At 33.9% G+C, this 21,083-nt stretch overlaps 1 protein-coding gene across 1 annotated transcript; it reads right to left on the bottom strand.

Moving 5' to 3' along the window:
• Positions 1-421: 421 nt before the first annotated feature.
• On the bottom strand, positions 422-9,543 carry LOC123566060 (cilia- and flagella-associated protein 53-like). Its single transcript, XM_053550201.1, has 7 exons — positions 9,287-9,543; positions 8,707-8,880; positions 7,830-8,133; positions 6,543-6,644; positions 5,987-6,103; positions 4,836-5,052; positions 422-2,415 (listed from the first exon to the last, which is right to left on the bottom strand). Exons 1-7 carry the CDS (start codon positions 9,526-9,528, stop codon positions 2,093-2,095), a joined length of 1,479 nt encoding a protein of 492 aa, XP_053406176.1. The 5' UTR covers positions 9,529-9,543; the 3' UTR covers positions 422-2,092.
• Between the last annotated feature and the right edge of the window lie 11,540 nt (positions 9,544-21,083).

Here is a 21,083-nt window from a genome sequence, read left to right as displayed (position 1 = left end):
ATCTGAAAAACTGGCCTAAGTACAAAAAAGGGCATAATTTCATTAAAATCAAAGCAAGAGTTATGGAACCAGTCATTCAGGTGGTATTACCGTGGGTAAGAAGTGTGAATTGACGCCTAGCTTAAGGATTGCCAAGGGCACAAACTGTAATTTGAATGATTCATCCTTCCATAATGGCTTATTGTAACACTGAACAGTATTCTGTAACTCTAGTTCAAAATCTCAACTTTTTAGTTTAGTTTATACTAATTTATTTAATCTGGATTGTGATGAAATCTTCCAGCTTATTTGAACCACTCTGCTTCCTGGTTCTGAGAAACCAGTACTGGTGTCTTACAAGAAGGGGTGACCGTGACCCCAGTAGGGCTCAAACCCATGACCCCTGGGTTGAGTGACTATTGTTATTTAACAAACACAAACATATATGTGAATAATTTTTAATCATAACATTTTTATTAATACATGTATAAACAAATAAAAAAACATAAACATTTTAAAAGTTGAATGTGTTGCTGAAACACTAAGAAGTCATTTACTTTGGTAGATTGTATAAAACTGTTTTTTATGTTCATTCGGAAAAGTGGAATGGCCTTAGGAATGTGACAACACATACTTTGAAGAACATACCGGTAAATCATTTGTCTTCATTGGACTTCCATGTTAATTTCAACTAGGAATAATAATCAAAAGCACACAACACAGAAATGACAAAATTTACACCAGAAGTTGCTTTGGTACATAACCAACCTGGTGAAATACTGGGGAGAATGTACATTCTCATAGTAATCAGACTTTTCTTGATAATACTTCTAATACAGCTTCTGTGTATCAGCACAATATCTGCCTGTGGAAACAGTATCATGTATATAGTAACTCTTAACTAGTTGTAACCTCGAATACAATGCCCTGAACAGATCATAAAAATATTTTGTTTAATCATGATTTTGTCAACTAACTAAAAATTAAATAAATTGTAACAGTTTTTTTTTTATCAAACTACCTAAAAAGCATTACTTCTTAAGACACTAAAACGCAAAGTCAGTAAAGACCAATATAGTCGCTACACAATGCAGCAGGTAAAACTTACTTGAATTTCTTTAAAGTAAACAAAAATGCACATTTTAGACAAATGTTTTCATTACACTGACTGGAAACTGAATCCTATACTGTAACAGCTTTACGAGGGCATTGAGCTACCTCTTGCACAGTAACAATAATGGACTTAAAACGGATCATGAAAAAATGGGGAAAACTGTCTTGTAATTAATTTAAACTTTAAAGTATCACATAAAGTATATATAAACTAAATAGCACAAAATAAAGACTTAACTTTTAAATTTAAAAAGATATATGTATCTAGCAACAAAATTTTATTATTAAACACAACAAATGCAATTTAATTCCAAGAAAACCGGAATCCTGTTTCTCAGAAATTTATACTAAAACGAAGGGATTTATACACGATATAAATGTATCACATTTAAGGTGCTCCCATCTAAAACAGAGTTATTTCTACTGCAGAACAAAATAAATTGTAAAATGTGGAGCAGAGTATTGTTTTCTAGTTAGCAAAGTACAAATAGGCATTTTTAAAAGTTAAAAAGCTCTCTTCTCATTATATAATAAAGCAGGTCGACAGTGCTTTATGTTTTTTTCATCATGAAAAGTAAATATCGGACAGCAAATACCAAACTAATGACAATATGTTGATAAGGCTTAAAATTAATCTTCATTTTACCATACTCTGAATCAACATGTGTCCAAAAACTATACCATACAAAGTTTATAAAAATATCACAGCTCTTCTCAATACCATAAAACTCTTTACCAATGTTCACTTTTTTACATGGCCAACAATTCTGGCAAACTGTTTTTGGCCAAGTTTTTCTTTAGGTACAGAGGCATTACTTTGTAAACACTTAAAACTAACGAATCACAGATTGTGATTTTTAATTATTTTTTCTCTTAAAACATTATAATACTATGTCCAAAGAATGCTTGCAAAAATTTTAAAATCCATCATGATTTTGAGTTACAGCAAGCATGATTAACATAAAACCTCCTTACAGTTCAACTACTTAAATAACAATCCTCAAGCATTTCTTTGTGCCATTGCACGTCGCATTGGATGTATTTTTTCATACTCGGGGTTATCCAAACAAGACTTCAGACGAGACTGGTATTCCCGTTCAGCCTGCATACCCATCATGTACTCATCCTCGTCACGTTCAAACTGGGCGCGCCTCAAATTCTGATTATGTTCAATCTGTCCAAGAAGGTCATTTTGGTAGGTCATGTGTTTTTCCTTGTTTTTCCTGGCCAGATCCTCCTCGTGTTGACGATTTTCTTCAATTGTTCTCTGCAGATCTTGCCGTTCCTGCTCGGCTTCCTGCTGGCGCACCATGTTTGCAGACACTGGAAAATAAAGTGACAAAATGGTCAACTAACCTATCTGACCCTATGAATTATCTGACCTACCCAAGTAACCAAAAAGCTTCAAAGATGCTAAAAAGCATGCATATTTGAACTACATTTTACATGAAAGCATTTTATACTAATCACATTTTTTGTGCTAATGTGACTTACTTAAGTTAAATCATCCTAAATCAGACACCATTTTATTGTCAGAAAATGTAAGCACATACTAACATGTTTATATACTGGTAGCAAATACTGCTTATTGTTATTAATATACATACATGTACACATAAAATGCATCAAGTTAACATTAGGATAGTTCTAGCCAATCACAACCTTGATTGGGAAATTACACCAAATTAATTTATCTGCATCTTACAGTTATTAGTCCCCTACTGGTTGAAAACCAGTTTCGGGGACTATAGGAATGCACTTTTCCGTCATTCCGTCCGTCCGTCCGTCCGCAATTTCGTGTCCGGTCCATAACTCTGTCATCCATGAAGGGATTTTAATATTACTTGGCACAAATGTTCCCCATGATGAGACGACGTGTCATGCGCAAAACCCGGACCCCTAGCTCATAGGTCAAGGTCATAATTGGAGGTCAAAGATCAACAAGGCTTTTTTCCTGTCCGGTCCATAACTCTTCCATCCATGAAGAGATTTCAATATTACTTGGCACAAATGTTCCCCATGAGGAGACGACTTGTCATGCGCAAAACCTGGACCCCTAGCTTAAAGGTCAAGGTCACAATTGGAGGTCAAAGGTCAAAAAGGCTTTTTTCCTGTCCGGTCCATAACTCTCCCATCTATGAAGGGATTTTAATATTACTTGGCACAAATGTACCTCATAATAAGACGATGTGTCATGCACAACTTTCAGACCCCTAGCTCAAAGGTCAAGGTCACACTTAGCAGTCAAATGTTAACATAGCATGAACAGGGTCTGTTTCGTGTCCGGTCCATAACTCTGACATTCATTAAGGGATTTTAATATCACTTAGCACAAGTGTTCCCCATGATGAGACGACATGTCATGTGCAAGTCCTGGACCCTTAGCTCAAAGGTCAAGGTCACAATTGGGGGTCAAAGGTCAACAGAGTTTTTTTCCTGTCCCGTCCATAACTCTGCCATCCATGAAGGGATTTTAATATTACTTGGCACAAATGTTCCCCATGATGAGACAACATGTCATGCGCAAAGCCCAGACCCTTAGCTCAAAGGTCAAGGTCACAATTGGAGGTCAAAGGTCAATAAGGTTTTTTCCCTGTCCGATCCAGAACTCTGTCATCCATCAAGGGATTACAATATTAATTGGCATAAATGTTTCCCATGATGAGACGCATATCATGCACAACACCCAGTACCCCAGCTTAAAGGTCAAGATCACACTTTGAGATCAAAGGTCAAGAGGATTTTTTTCCTGTCCGGTCTATAACTTTGTCATGCAAAGCAGGATTTAGATATCAGTTGGCACAAATATTCCCCTGGATGAGACAACATGTCATGCGCAAGAACCAGGTCCCTAGGTCTAAGGTCAAGGTCATATTTAGAGGTCAAATTCAAGAATAACTTTGTATGGAACATTTCTTCTTCATGCATGGAGGGATTTTGATGTAACTTGGACCAAATGTTCACCACCATGAGGCACCCTTGTTTTTAGAATTATGTCCCTTTGTTGTTACTATAAATAGATTTTATTGTAACTTTTTTATTACTGGCGGTAGAGAAAAATCGAGACCACTTTTCTGTGGTACAGCATGCATGTTACATCCAATTTTTAGGTGTATTTTGACCTATCTCTACCTGGTAAAGAGTTTCTTGTGGACTTATATTATACAGATTTTTTTTTTTTTTTTTTTTTTTTTTTTTTAAAAAGATTAATTTCCCTTTGTTGTTACTATAAATAACTTACATGATAACATTTTTATAATCAGCCAAAAAAATTCAATATGAAAACAACTGTGGGTTTTTATATATGCACATTTTAATCCAAGTGTGTTGTTATAACATATTGTATATGTAGTACAATATTGTTTATACATCATTGACAGATATCAGTTCATTATGTTATACTGCAGTAGAGAAAATTAGGTGCCTTCCAGTAGGGGACTTAATTTGTATTGCATGGCAATACTTCATTCACTTGTTTTCTACTCTACTGCATATAAATGAGGGACTGTCCTGTTTACATATTTCTAGCCAAAGACATAGCTGATGATTGTACAAGCAAGGAAAATTATTGTTCATGTGTGTTTTTAAAAATCTATTACTGTCTTTTGATTTGAAAGCCAAGCTTAATTCATTTATCTTACATGCCACAAATATTCGAATTTGTCAACAGCTTTTTTTAAATGTTAAATTGACTATGGGAATTTGCTATCACTATGAGTAAGGTCAAACACATTTAAACTTACATCTGTCTCGTACTTGCTCTGCACGAACTGCCAGTACATCTTGCATCAGCTTCTTACGTGCTTCACGCTCTAATCGCCACTGAGCAAGACGTTTCTGCCACATACGCTCCACTTCCTGTTGTATGAGCTGTTCAAGTTCGCGCTCACGTATGCGCTCCTCTTCGTATATCTGCTTCAAATGTTCCCTGTATCTCCTATCTTCCTCACGTAACTCTTTCTGCAAATTGAAGAAGCTCAGTACAACAGATGTGTTCATTGTAAGAAAGTTAACACTAAAGTAACTTAACCTTTACTACACTAAATTTCTAAAATGGACTGGTCCATCATTCAATATGGGCAGTACCATTTATTATTCGAAGGGGCGTTCACTGAAAATTTACTGACTGAATAGCGAACAGTGTAGACCATGATCAGCCTGCACATCCGTCTGCACCAGTAGCAAAGACAGAATCACTTGCAGGCAGCAGGCTGTTAAACCATTCTTTCTCTAATAACAGGCGAATTTAAGCCCAAGTGTAAGGGGGTATGCAGAATTTTATATTTAAAAACTGCCTTCAATGACAAAATGTATGGAACTGTCTTTAAATGTGCAATGCTGCTTTATGTGACACTTTTTATTAGACAAGACACAAATCACAAATAAATTGAAAACAATTTATTTTTACATCCTTTCCGAATTACACCTAGTACAGATATTTTGTGAAAAAAAAAAAAAATTTAAAAATGAAAATGCGTGGTGCCACTCATCATAAATGTTTTTTTCTGAAATGTACGAATGACGGCAAATTATTTTGTGGTGGACAGCAGCCTTAAAATGAATTTTGAACATAAGAACTTTGGTGTTTTTGTACAAAAGAGCATTTTTAAACAAGTATTCATACCATTTTCTTACATTAATCATAAATACCTCTTTAGACTTAAAATTGTGACGAATATATGCCCAGTTCATAACCTTGGGCATGAAACGTGGAATTTCCTCTACACTGTGTCAAGTCACCAGAAAAAGCATACAAACAGTTCCTGCCTTTATGAAATTTCTATAATTATGATCCATTGTGAGCTGTTACTGCAAACAAAATAGCTGGTGCTACTAAAGTGTAACTCTACCTTCCTATCAATAACAATGATTCTGGATTGAAAACATTGAATACCTTTCTCTGCATCTGTTCCATTGCCTCATTTCTCGACTCCTCCAGTAACTGTTCCAGCATCTTCAGATCAAATGCCAGTTCTTCTTGCTCTTCCTTTGCCTTCTTCTTCATCTTTAACTGAAACACAATTAATGGAATAATTTAAAGACACCCTTTCACTGATCAAAGGAAAATTTTTAAACTTCATATTTGTGCACTAGAATTTTTACGTAACTACTTATTCACTTGTCTGAACATTTTAAAAAACCATATATACTTGCATTTTGAAGTGAAATATAGTTTCTTATATAACAACAGAAATATATTAAAACCTCTATTAACATGAAAGTACTCCATTGGAAACTGAACTCTGTACTATAAATACATAATCTGAGGCAACAATTTCTGAAATTTTCTACACTTACCAACTATTCTAATGCAACAATTCTGTCTTTGCCAATAGCATTCAAATTACTTTATGAACAGTTCTCAATTTTTTAAATATTTAAACATTTATCTGATTTTTATGAAGTATATATTTAGGTTGAGGAGACTTGGAAAAGACAGTAAAATGTACCTGTAGTGACATATCAAGCATTTGTCTGGTCTGTCTTTGGCTTCTTATCTTCTCTTCATGCTTACGCTGTTCTTCTGCAGCCCTGAGTGCATTCTGTTCCCTCTAAAAATATAAGAAATTGTTCCAGAAAATAATTTCCAATATTATATATTTTCTTTATACAGCCACACCTAAGCTTATGACATATTATAGCATCAGACCCTGAAGACAACTTATTTCATTTAAAATTTCAGTTTTTACAGTGTGTTTTGACCAGAGAACTAAGACAGAGTGCACATGCAGATCATTTTTTCTGTGATCCAAGCTTTGTCTCTATACAGGCTAGATTGTATTTTTACTGTAAAAATGAAAATGAAAACTTTTGTCAAACTATTTTTCTCATGTTATGCCAGTGTATCCAAACATTTGCAGTGAATAATTCAAACCATTTCAAAACTGTGTGCTATATCTATCTAACCATTGTAAATATGTGCTTTAAGCAACTGCCTTGAAAACTTATGTTTTAAGGTTATAAATCTTTAATTGGTAAAAGAAATGCTAATTCAAACATTAATCTAAATACACAAAATATTTATAACAGTTGGACAGACTGCAATTTATCATTTATATTATACACGAATGATTTCTGCAATAAACCCTACAGAAATACCATTTATTAATAAAATACGGGTGTATTTCGGTTATGGAAATTTCTCCCGCGGTCGCCGAACTTCAATCTCATATAAATCATTTTGCGTGAACGTAGTTTATTTTTCTTCCGTATGTTAATTATTTATGATATATTGATATATGTGATTGAATTATATCAAAAAACCTTCAAAAATACCTTTAACTTAAAAAATACAGGTGTATTCCGGTTATGGAAAGTGTATTCCGGTTTTTAGGTGGATTCCGGTTTAATGTGTGACCGCAATTTATGCATGTGTCTGTGATCAACAGACATTATAAAACAAAACTAAAAACATTTTCAGTTAGATTCATGTGCATTAAGTTCCGGTATATTATATACTGAAGAAACAACAATTTGCATATCATATGTACTCATCATGGTTCATTCAAAGTAAATAATGCAATTTTCTATTTCTGTACACAGTACATTTTACGTACTCATAATTCATTAATTAAAATGGAACACTTACAAACTTATGCATCACAATTAAAACCGTAACCAATTATCTAACACTTAAATTTCATTAACTACTTATATATGGTTTACAATGCAAACTGCAGCTTATGCAAGTCAAGGCATGCACAAACAGTAGTTTAAACCAAAATCTTATTACATACCAGAAGTACAGCTTCTTCTTCTTTCAGTCTTTGTTCTTCATCTTTCATGATTTCAAGAGCTGCCATCTGTTTTCTGAGTACCGCCAGGACCTCAGCATTACGTTCATGAGCCGCCTTGGCATCACGTTCTTCTCTCGCTGCCTTGGCAAGCATGTCTTCCTCCCAAAGTCGAGCATACATTTGCTCTTCTTGCTTACGTTCCTGCTCTATTTCTTCCTTGATGCGGATCTGCTCCAGACGTTCCACACACACCTCATCCTGTTGTCTCTTTGACAGTGTGGACCTCAGTTCCTCACATTGGTTTCTAAAACAAGCAAACAATATGATTCAAAGATTTACTCGTAAAATTTTTCTGTGTCAAAATAAGATCTCCCATCTATTTCAGGTCAATAAAACTTTTTTATTATCAGAATGACCAGAATGAAAACCTGCTGTGTATATCATGTAAGTCTACTGCCGGCTATTGGAAGAACTGTGACCTCATTATTTTCTTATAAGGAAAATTTCTAATCACATACATTTTTCCAGAAACAAGAGAATGAGCAAGTTCAAAGTTGCAAGGTTTAAGTTCTTGTGTTTGTTTTCAATCCATTCAAATACATCCAGTCTTAAACTGTTTAGCATATTATCACATTTGAAAAAACTTTATTTAATTTATAAAAATGCTTGTCAGACAAGTCAGTCAGACAATAATTGTTTCTCTAACTGAATGTCAGGCAATCTGTCCAACACTTTCATGAAGCCTATTTTATGAAATATCTATGTCTATACATAGTTGTCTGTAACATTTCTTGAAAAACTTCACATCTTTAAACTGTATAGTATGTAAAAAAAGAAATTGACAAACTAACTAAATGCATGATTTTGTAATTCCTACCTGAACTGTTGATCATATTTGTCCTGAACAAACATCAGTCTCTCTTGTTCCCTCTTCTCCTTCAGGGCACGAGCCCTGTCCCTCATCTTAGCTTGTCGCTCAAGAGTTGTCTCCTCCTTTTCTTCCATTTCTTGCAAATACTGTGCCTCTTCTTGTCTCAGCAGTTCTCGTAACCTGAAGAAAAAAACATCTCTAGAGATCCCACCAAACACAAAACAAAATGCTCATGTTATTCACAAATGTAGAACTATGTGCTTTATAATCTTCATGAATACATACTAATTCATTAAAAATACTTGAATCCAGATAGTAATTCTAAGCCATGAAATTTGGAACAGTGTGAAACATTATTATCAAAACATCCAAATTACTTTTTCTATAAAGTTATAGGCAGTTAAGTCTTCATTTTAATTCAATTTCTTTATCTTCAGATTTTTTGTACACAGTGTTTTCCTTTCAATATTACTATTCTTTTATAGACAAAAAAACAGCCTAAATCACACTGGAAGTTTCATCATAACATTTTAGAACAACACCTGTGCAGTTATATATAGTTTTATATGTATTATAAATTTATTACCTTTCTCTTCGGTCTTCTATTGTGAACTGATTTGTTTGCATCATATTTTCAACTTTCCTTTTGCAAGTGTTTATTTTGTATTTTCTGTCAGTCCATCTCTCCCATTCATTCTTTAAGTCATTCAGTCCTATATACTGTGTATTCTTCTGATATTCTGCCAACATGTCTTCTTTCTTTCTTCGTTCCAAAATGAGATGCTCCGGGGGTCTTTTGTTTGGTGGCCTTGCCAACTGCAAAAACATCTTTTTATGAGTTTGTGACTTTTCATGTTGGACATTTGTGTTCAAGATTAATATATCTGACAGGATTACTGAAGAGGATGAGTGATAAGTGAAATAAGAACAAGCAAATTTTGAAATTTCTGGCTTTCCACAAACGTCAATGATTTTAAAAATGAAAGGAAAATAGACGAAAACAGGAGTGCGAAACTGTCATAATATATGTATGTCACATAAAATTACTTTTGATTTTTGAAAAACTACATAAAAATTAATTTATTAAGTACTTATCACAGCTTCAGCCAATTCAAAGGCTACAGCTGGTTATCAAGTTTGGCCAAGATAATATTTCCATAAACATTCTGACTAAGTTTTGTGAACATTGGATAAGCACTGCTTAAAGTTACAATGTGATTTGCAATTTTTAGTAATTCAAGGGCCATAACTCAAGAATGACTGGGAATACCTGGTATTAACTGAAATATTATGATAAACAGTGTAACCAAGTTTGGTGAACACTGGATAAGAACTGCTCCAGTTGGCAAGCAACTGCTAATTTTCGCAAATTTTAGTAATACAAGGGCCATAACTCCCGAGTGACTTGAAGGATCCAGCTGGTTATAAAACTTGGCAAAGATATTACCGATATGTCCATAATCATGGTAACCATGCAAGTTTGTAAATATTTTATAAGAAATGCTCAAATTAGAGAGAAGACATGGTCTTTTGTTGAATTTTAAGTAATTAACTGATCATAACTCGAGGGAGACTTGGATGAGCCAGCTGGTTACAGGACTCCGGTGATATATTTAAGAAATAATATATCTCATCCAGTGATTTGTCGTTGAATAAAATCATTGTTTGGAGTTCAGATGCGAAGGAATTATATATTAATACGCATCTGAACGACAAACAATGATATTATTCATTGAATCAAGAGCAAAGCACTGAATGAGATACATTATTTCGATTCTCACACGTTACCAATGATTTCTAAGTATATCCTTGACGACGTCCATCATATATTTGCCTGTTTTTTGTTGGTTTCTTTTCAAAAGCACCGCTATGCCGTTTGACGCTATGACGTAATCATTGTGACGTCAGAACAGTGAATAGTTGTAAAATAAAACACAACTTTCAGCTGTCTTTGTTGAATAGGAAAATGAATCAGGTTGTTAGATTATTGGATAAGAACTATTAAAAATCCAAAGTGGACAACACTGAGGATGCCATTCGCTGCAGATGTTCACATATTTCTTCCCATTTCATAGACATATAAAAATTTAAACAAACTTTATAAGCTTACAGCTTTGTGTTATTTTGTTGCATTGGTACATAATTTTGAGGTCACACTTGCACTTTAACAGTCCCTTTAATAAGTGGTTCAAAATTATTTTAAAAATTAAAGCTATACCAGGTAACTTCATTTCTACATGAATATGTTTCAGGGATACCACACCCTCAACAACGTTTTGCCTCCACACCTTAACTAACTTGTTGAGCATGCACATTGTAATGTTCAAGAAGGGCTAGTACATTTTTCCAATTCTGCGTAATACATATTACAATGTTCTGAGCTATAACGTTACAGTTTTTATAAAGATGGATAATGCATGTAAGTCTACATGCAAAAAAAAAGTAATCAATGAACTATCAGTAGTTGTTTAATAGCTTAAATATTTCAATGTCGAAGATTTTTATACTGTTAACGGATCTCAGATGCGAGTGTGCTGAAATGAACCCTGCACTGAAACATAACCAGGAATCATGCCAGAAAATCTGCAACACTGTAATTTTATCAGTTTAAATGCTATGAGCTTGTCACAGAAATTTAAAATGAGTACCGCAGTCTACAATATTTTTCCCACCATTGCAGATGTAATGTGATCATGGCATTCTACTTTTTATTGTGGGAGTTAAAATGTTCTATCTATCTTCCATATAGTCAAACCCCTGCTGGGGACCTAGGTATTATTTTATGAAAACGGTAATATATATTGTTAAATCAAAGTCACATATATTAAAAATGTTGATCCGTACATTCAGAAATAAAAGTGTGCTACAATCTCATATAAACGTCATCAATGTCTCACACAATTTTGTGTGAAGATGTTGCGGTTTGACACTTTTTTAGGTAAATCAAAGAGCTATAAAATAAATAGATTGGCAACTTGAAAGGCATATAGAGCAAATCTCGCCAACCTCCCGTGACAAAAAAACGAGATCTCGTTACCGGAAGCTTTCTCCACACGCCATTTTGTATGCGAAAGCAATTATTCATCGGTAAAATAATTATCACCGTATGACCACGCTTCTTTCGATGGCAAAAAAAACCCTGTACTTCGTGTCTTAAGACCATTTCTCATTAAACTAATTTTGTTTTAGAAGCTAACATGTATTTTAAATGTAGTTTTAAAGGTACAAATTGTAACTGCATGCTCGCCGATGTTTGTTTTAAGTAAGATAACGCCGAATCACGCTCTGACACGAGCTCACGCTAGATTACAGCCAGTTGCCATTCTGTGTATTTTATACTTCTTTGGGTAAACAAATCTAAGTAAACAAATGGGTTAATAAACAAGACCTGAGGAAAAAATGGGACATCTGCACTGTACCGGTATGCACATTCAATAAATACTCCCCATTTCTTCTTATGGGGGCTACTGCCCCCACACCCCCATTTTTCTTTAATGAATAGATTATTGTTACAATTATTTAAATGAATGTAACACACACCTGCTTTTAACCTAGCAGTAGTGCGTACCAGTAAAGTGTTCATATCTACCCGAATAATGGGATCAAGCTGCACGCACTTTTATAAATACTCTCATGTATAAGAAAATTAAACTTACAATGGAACTGAACTTGCGTAGACAGTAAATCCTGTCCACGAGTCGCTGTAGACCATCTATATTTGCTGGTTTTCTGTAAGAATCAGATTAGACGTAAGTAAATTTCCAAGTCTTGCATTAACTAGATATTTCTAATTTGCAATCAATACGCTTGATTTCCAAAATGAAAATATATCGCGACTCCCCGTCCCACAGTTTTATTGATTATCAAAGAATGACTCAGTAACCGGGAAATGGCACATATCTCATTATGAAACGACTAAATTTGAACGGTAACAAAGCCGCGAATTTTGCGGCTTGTGCCCAAAAATCACAATATTATGATATTAAACATTAAATCTCTTTCTTTTAGACGAATAGAGGTTAAAAATGAAGCAAAGATAAGATAAGATATTACTTAAAGTGACGAGATAAACACAAGAACATTATAGGCTCACGAATAATTTGACAGCAAAGAATAAACTTGTAGTGCTTATAATATGTTAAAAGCTGCAATAGAAACTGAAGATAAATATAAAGTTACGATGTAAAACAAAGAGTCTGTCTGTCTGTCTGTCTTCGATTAGTGTTCAAAACCCCTGCAGAATGCGCAATGCACGCAAATGAAATAGACACATCTCTAAAAACTATGACACGTGCCTATCTAAATATATCACAGAAAGCTGTCAAAGACTATTAAAACCTGATAAAAGCATTATAAACGGCTGTACGAGTTTAACAGGAAGACACGGATACATGCAAAAGACAGGCAGATATCATTGTTTGCAGCTCAAATACAAAAGCAAACAAAACACATATAAGCAGGTGCAACAAATCCAAACAGAGAAGAAAGAAATAGAAAAAAACCACAAACAAAACCATTGATTACAAGTGAAACAGAAGGCATTTTAGTATGGGCTAAAACGGTATGTTGTCAAGCATTAATCTGTGAATCAATGTTAGTGTTAGCTACATCTACATCTACGGAGAGTCTTAAGGCTTTATAGGGCATTTGATAAAAAAAACCGGTATACGTGGCAAAACCCTTAATCGCTTGCACACGTGTTGAGTTTAAACATGATGCACGATACGTTTCACGCATGTATAGTTTTTGATCCATATTTCAATACTTATCTTTAACTGTCCCAATCATGACCTACCGACCTAGTTTCTTGCTTTTAAAGGTACAATATAGAAATTTGGACCACGTTTATAATTTTTGATACTGATTTCAACACTCATCTTTAATATTCTTAACTTTGACCTATTGACCTACTTTCTTGTTTTTGAAGCTACAGCAAAAATATTTGGACCGCCTGTATAATTTTAACAGCTTACAGTAGTTATCTTGAATAATATTTACGATGACCTACTAACCTAGTATTTTTTAAGCTTTAGCAAATAAATTTGTTCAAGCAAGCAACTAAACTCAGATGAGTGATATAGGGCCATCCATCACGGCCGTCTTGTTTGAATTGGTAGGCCATTTATGTAGTTGATTGAACTTTGTTGAACCACGGAGAGAGCAGGAAGCTCATCTGAAATGAAGCCATTCATTATTAGTCTTAAGATCTGTCCTTAACGAATAACTTTGTCCACTGGGATGCTAATGGATGACCTCCCAGGGTCAATTTATGGCGACCATGGAAATCCATTACTATGACGTCAGTTTGTTGGCCATTCTCAAGATTGCCGAATACCTCATTTGTGAAACTTATGAGTTGTGTTTCACAACTATGCTTTAACCAGAAGCTATGTTTGTACTGTTTAAAGAGATCATTTCTATTAAAGTGGGACATGAGTTTGAGGAAAAAATATGATCCATATCAATTTAGAGGCAATGCATGTTACGGATATGGACATAAACTTTTACTAGCCTTGGATTTTAGATGGTGCAATGACTGCTCTCTTCCAGCCTTTTGGGCATTGACCTGTTTCAAGAGATAGTTACAATATTTAGCGAAAGTGATGAATTAGACTATCTCTTGGTGGAGATTTTTTGGCAGGCTTGGGGAGATTTCATCACCAGATACTTTATTTTGGTTAACCCTTGCAGTTATGAGGATCGTTGGCATCTCTGCTACTGATTTGGACTTTGTTGGTTTATTGCAGAGTTGTTTCAGGTTTAGGGGTTCGGGCTTTTAAAATACAGATTCAAACTGCTTATTGAGAATGTTTGCCTTTGTAATCAGGTCAAAATAAGAGTAAGACCCTCATACTTCAAAGATAATACACAACAACTATTTGTTATTTGTGTGTAATGAACGAGTAGAACTTTTTTCCCTATCCGATTGGGAGCCGCCAGTAAAGACGATTGATTCCAAATTAGGCCAATAGATTGTTCTTATCGCGTTGACTTATTGTATGTCAGCTACCTCAGAGGAGCGACATGCTGGTATTCGACGAATTCCTCAATAACGCTAATCACTGTGAAGCTTTTTCCTTAAGTGTCAACTTGATTGAGTGGCATAGTCAAACAGATGTAAGCTTTGACGCTTCTAACTGCATTTCCGTCTGTAAAGTAGGATTGATTAAGTTGAGTATATTTATATATAGCTTATGCGTCTTTTTTATCTGTCAAACATTTACAAAAGATGACCGTCATTTCACTGGAGATAACACTGAACTTGTTGAACCTGGCAATTTCTTTAGCGTGATTTTATAACCTGCCATTGTTGTATTTATCAAAATGTGTAAGTGTAATCAGCAGATATCTAAATCAGTCAAATTACTGACTATCGTGATTATGAATTCAAATCAAACATGCTATATTCAAATTAAGACATTAAAATTTAAAAATGATTGACATTTATTTTAAACACGATAAATCACGTAGCATAACGTTGTGACACTAGTATAAGAAAAAACACACGGCCAGAGTTGATCGATGACTTTAAAAATCATAATTCATTGCCAAATTAATTCTCAATCGATAACATAATTTCTAAATTATTAGGTCGTGCGTAACGTTGCGTATACTACAGTCGTAGAAGTACCAGTGTCAATTGATATCGAGCTGCCTGTCAATACTGCAATACTCGCGAAGCGACTGTATTCGCGGCCGAGTTCAGATAAATCAGTGCATAAATTATGACATGTAATTTGACAAAAATCATAAGTCCCTCACTTGGTACTAAAAATAAAACTAGCCTGTAAAGAACAACAATAACAACAATGACTTCTTCAATGAGAAATACAAGTAGGCTTCTTTTAAATAAGAAACCTGGGAGAGGTCCAGTGTTGCTCTTTTTAAAGTTATATCAGGGACATAGATAACAATTGTTATCTAATTGTTATCTATGTCGCTGGTTATATGATAGGTTGTGCTATATACGAAAAACAGTTTCCCTGATGCAGATCACTGTGACCTATTAGGGGTCATCATTCTGTTGGTGATGGCCAACCTTCGTATCAAGTTTAGAGATCCTAGGCCCAAGCTTTCTTGGGTTATAGTCTGGAAACTTTTTCCTAGCCCAGGTCACTGAAACCACGACCTAATAATCTCAAAATCAATAAGTCATCTTCAGGTTATGATCAACCTCCCCGCCAATCCGAGGATTGTAGACCCAAGCATTTCCTAGTTACTGAATTTTATTTAAAAATGTATAAAAGCTACCACTGCAATAATTGTACACTGAAGTCTTTGGCTCCAAGTCCGAACTTGGCCCTGGTGAAAGCTGCCATATTGGCATCTTACCATTTTTGCGTGAACCTCACTTGACAAGTTTGTTTGTCAACTGTTCCGTCCGTTTGGGCCCAAGAGAATAGCTTCCGAGAAGCTTTAGAAAAGCTTGGAAGAAAATCCCAATCGAACGGACGTCTGCGGGAGTGAAAAAAGATATCATTCTTTTTTTAAATGTATTTTTCAGAGATTTTTATTGTCAATGTGCTATTTGAAAAGGAAATTCTAAACATTTTATTTGTTCCAGTTTATTACTCAGTTTGTAAGTTTTATATGTCGAATTGCTGCCTTGTTTTGATCACGTGATTAACATCTCTGCTATCGGGTGGAAGACACAGAAGATCTCCTAAAAACAGAAGTCCTCGGAAGAGCTCTTCTTATTCCGGCAGATCTTCCGTGGCCCAAACGAATGGGGCAAACGAACCGCCAGTTAAACAATAAATTTATTTAATTCAACGAAATATATTTTAACGTGATTCACTGCATATGCATATCTTTGAATACTGCGAACAAAGAATAGTAAATATATATCTAGATATATTTTGCTATCAATAACCGAACCGTTTCCAACATTTGTAACAATAGTATTACACTATATCTCTTTATTTTAAACGAACAATTATTTTCGTCTTAGAGAATTTCAAAACTTACTTGTACGCAAGCGCATTGGACCATTTTAGACTGGTTCACCGTAGTGAAATCTAACGCTGTAAAATAAGTAGATTAGTCTAAATCCTCCTAATTTGAAAGCCAACACCATAGAGAGGTCCTCAATAAGAGTTACAAATATTACGTTTCAGTGTCGTGTTTTATAAAAGAAAATAACATATATATTGTATTTTGTTTTAAAGGAAGAAAATAAATGTTTATTTTTGTTTTACCACTTGTTTTACAGTGAAGCTGATCTTTGGCCGTAAGTTTCACTGGTGGGAAAATGTTAAAATATCAGATATGCAAGTTAATAGTTATGTATATTTTTATTCCATCTTTCAGAAAATGTCACCAATCTAAATTCTTTTAGTGTTTCGTGTCTACTTGTTCCCTATATAAACTCGTCCTTGAAGTGCACGTCTTGAGCTTCTTCTAGCTGTACACCAAACTGTATAGCAGTTAGAATTATTATAGATTATAAAGCATTATCGCTTCAGAACTCAGGTTCATTTTATTGGATTGTCATTTTGTCTAAATAAAGGTGTTAGGTTGGTTGAAAAATAGACCAGTAAAGTAATGTAATAAGCAGTATAACATTTCAGTTAATAAGAATTAGTCATTTTTAAACAAAAGTCGAGTAATAAATCTTGTTTTTGTTGCAGAATTATATATTCTAATGCTGATGGATAAATGCATCAAGGTCACCTGAAAGAGAGGGAGATAAAAAAAAATGTATTATGTTAACAATTTCATTTATTATAAAAGTCACATACATGTTCCAGATTCAAAGTAATAATACATGTATACATTTGCTACCTATAATTTGTTGAAGCTGATTGAAACATATCTGTTTATATTTCAATAGTACAAGGCAAAGGTTACACTATTTTAGCCTCATGTTAAAATGAATATTAAACAACTTATAAAAAGAATTATTTTTGAATATCATTCGCAAAAAAAAAAAAATACACAGACAACGTAACATCTTATGGGGGAAACTGGACAATATTTATAATGTTTCTAAGGTAGCATTTCAGTCATTTGAAGATTTTGAACAAGAACTAAAATATCGCCACTTTTGCAATTGATTGTATTAATGGATTCGACTATTCCATTGAATGTATGGGGACCGATGTGGGTTTGAATGAAAACCAATGGGATAATATAGTTTTGAGATGTGATTTAAACTAGTATTTATAATGAACATGTTATAAATAAGTTTAGATAGATAAATATTTTCAGTAATCTAGACCTTACTTGATAAACAAGAATGTTTTTGTTTTGTTTTGTGTTGCGCATCAAAAAAAGACAACACTGTTTTAAACAACGTTAAGTTGGTTATTATTATTGTTTTACTCGTGGTTCTCGTCTGATTTTAATTGAAGAAAATGGCAACTTATTTGTTTTGTTTATAATGACAGACTGTCATCAATTATAAAATATTTATTGCCAACAAAAAAAAACGTATTCCTTTGATTTAATAAAGCTGAATGGTAGAACAATAAACCATAAATTTTAATCAATGTGTCTTTTTAAATTCTAAATGCTTTTCATTGTACAAGCACAAAAGTCATCTAAATTCTTCAAATGAGTCATTAGTTCACCTGTAGCAAATACGTGTATGAGTTAAAGCATGTATCACGGATTGGTCTATACAGTAAAAAAGCATGGAGTAAGAGTTGCGTAAATACACTGTATATGTTTTTTTATGCTATTCCAAACTAAGGAATGTCATAACTGCAATACATTTTAACAAAGACATTGAGATCTAGTACATGATGACTGACCAACAACAGGATGACCTTAACACAGTTGCTATAAGATATGAAAATAATGACAGCCGGTCAATCTTGTCATGATACATTTTCGCAACAATATTAACATGTTTCTACGGATGGCTGACAACTTTATGAATAATGACTTTATAAGACTATATGTATTAAATCAGATCTTACAATGAATGTTTCCTCGCTCAGAGAACTACTCTAAATCTGGAACTGTAGTTACCTGAACGAAATAATTGTGGTCATTGCATCACAAGCTAGTCAAAATCGAAACTTGCGATTTTTTCTATCTCAGAGAAGGACGCCTATCTATCGGTATTAAATGTTTGGTCCTGCAATCGTGTTGCAAAAGTTTTTGTAATCTTTCAATTTATAATCAGATGGTTTCAAGAGTGAACTTCGAAGACAACATATTTTTTTCTATCTCGGGGCAGGATGCCTATCTATCGGTATACATGTTTGGTCCTGCAATAATGTAACACAGGTTTTTGTAATCTTTCAGTTTTTAATTAGATGGTTTCAAGAGTGAATTTCGAAGACAACATAATTTGTCTTTTTGTTTCATGATCAAATGTGTATTTTCAATCAGTCCAACGATACGGACAGTAACATGAACTACCATATCATTGTCTTACCTAGTGTATTTGATCGCTTTTCATTTTAATTTCATAACTCGTCTTGTGTTTCAATACAAACCATTACATACACACAAAACCTTTCATTTTGTGGTTACTTGTTATACATCAAACAGTTTTTGCCCTTGCGACACAAAGAACGATAGACCTGTTTCAACGGTATAATTATTGTCAATGGAGAAATCCACAGCGTATCGCTACGCGGACATTTTGCAACGCCAGCGTGTTATTGAAACAATTAATGATTCATTAAAGTGTCCTGTTAGGACATTTAGTACACAGACAATTGAATAAGCAAAATGTCAGGAAACAGGTAGGTCAAAAAGGACTATTTTCGGAGAAATCGAGTATTCACTTGGACATATTTCATGTCCAATATCTACGATTTATACTCTCTGATGTTCGCTTTTATTTTATGCCGCATTTTCACTATAAGGTTAATACACATCGTCACTGTATGTCAAGCATTTGCTAGTTCAAAACTGGCTACCAGAGCCAATATATCGTGTGTTTCGGCTCATTCAAGCTTAGCTTTTTATAAATTTGTTAGCTACGAATGGAAATTAAATTTGAAAGTCATGGCCTCTCTTTTAGAAATATGATGATGCATCTCATTTCGAGTTTGAATAAAAATTTTGAATAAGTAAGCTTGGCAAAATAACAGGACCAATGATGCTTACTTATAAAAGACAGTAGCAGAACATTCACATTATGGGTACAGTAAAATAGTTCGTGTAATGTTCGTTCGACAATAATATATAGCTCCATATATTCCTTTTTTACAAACAAGCATGGACTTTGTCACCTAACAATGCAATTACAAATCACTTTTATCTAAAATTTTATACAAAGAACAGTTTTATTCAACCTCTTAATAATGATGATGATGTTAATAATAATAATAATAGTAATAATAAAGACTTCATTTAACGAGGGCAAACCAATCTTCCAGGAGGCACACATCTATATATAGTATTACATACATTTACACAAAACATGTTACAAAAAACATGATACAAAAAGCAGAATAACCAATAAGCAAAGTAATTATCCCAAGAGCTGCAGTCAAAAATAATTTTTTAGTTCACAACAAGGCTGATGCAATGCTTAACATTTTACAATGACATAATGCGGATGGTAACAATTTTCTGAGCTGATGTTCTACTGAACGATTATAAAATCTTTCGCTAAATATTGTAACTATATTCAACATCTTTAAAAATATATTTGCAATATTTATACCGCCAAACTGTGAAACAGTGTTAATAAAACAACAAAAGTCATTGCACATTTTAAGAGAAAATGTCTTTTTTTTAATGTCCTGAAACATTAGCACATAATAGCAGAGGGGTTCGTGACATTGGATTAGGTTTGAGACTGAAATATTGGCTATGTGATTGACAAGAGACCAAGTACAATGTTACATATCTTAATTTAGCTAGTGAATCACGGATTAGGCCAGTACATCAAATTGCATAAATTAACGTAATTTATTCCCATGAAAGGACATGTAAGCAGGTCGTTCCAGCAGCTACTGATATATTCTATTATGTTTAAAGGAAATTGATTTCATCCTTAAGTAAACAGGGTATATTTAAGACAAAAGATTCAGTAATTAAACAGTATTCTATTTGCAGTGTTTTTCATGTATTCATACCATATATTTGTTATGTTTTTGATAGTTCCCCCATATAAAAACTACGACACAACTAGTCATAGCTTCTATTCCGCTGCGTTGACTGAGGCCCAATAGGGATAGTCGAATTCGGAGCTCTATGTATAGATCTACGTCACAACATGCGAGACATCTTAACCATATTTATAATAAAGCTTCCACAGGTTCTTCTAACAGATCTGATGATAACAAATCCACTTTCTTGAGATTCCACTCGACGTATGATTTTAGAGAAGAAAAAATATGTATTATACAATAGCACCATAACCGCTATCTGGGGAGATTCTTCTAGACCTGTGATTTTGTGGGAGAAGGTATTAT

This window comes from Mercenaria mercenaria, chromosome 8 (assembly GCF_021730395.1).
Source record: "Mercenaria mercenaria strain notata chromosome 8, MADL_Memer_1, whole genome shotgun sequence".
Lineage (NCBI taxonomy): Eukaryota > Metazoa > Mollusca > Bivalvia > Venerida > Veneridae > Mercenaria > Mercenaria mercenaria.
This window is presented reverse-complemented; position numbering and strand designations above follow the sequence as displayed.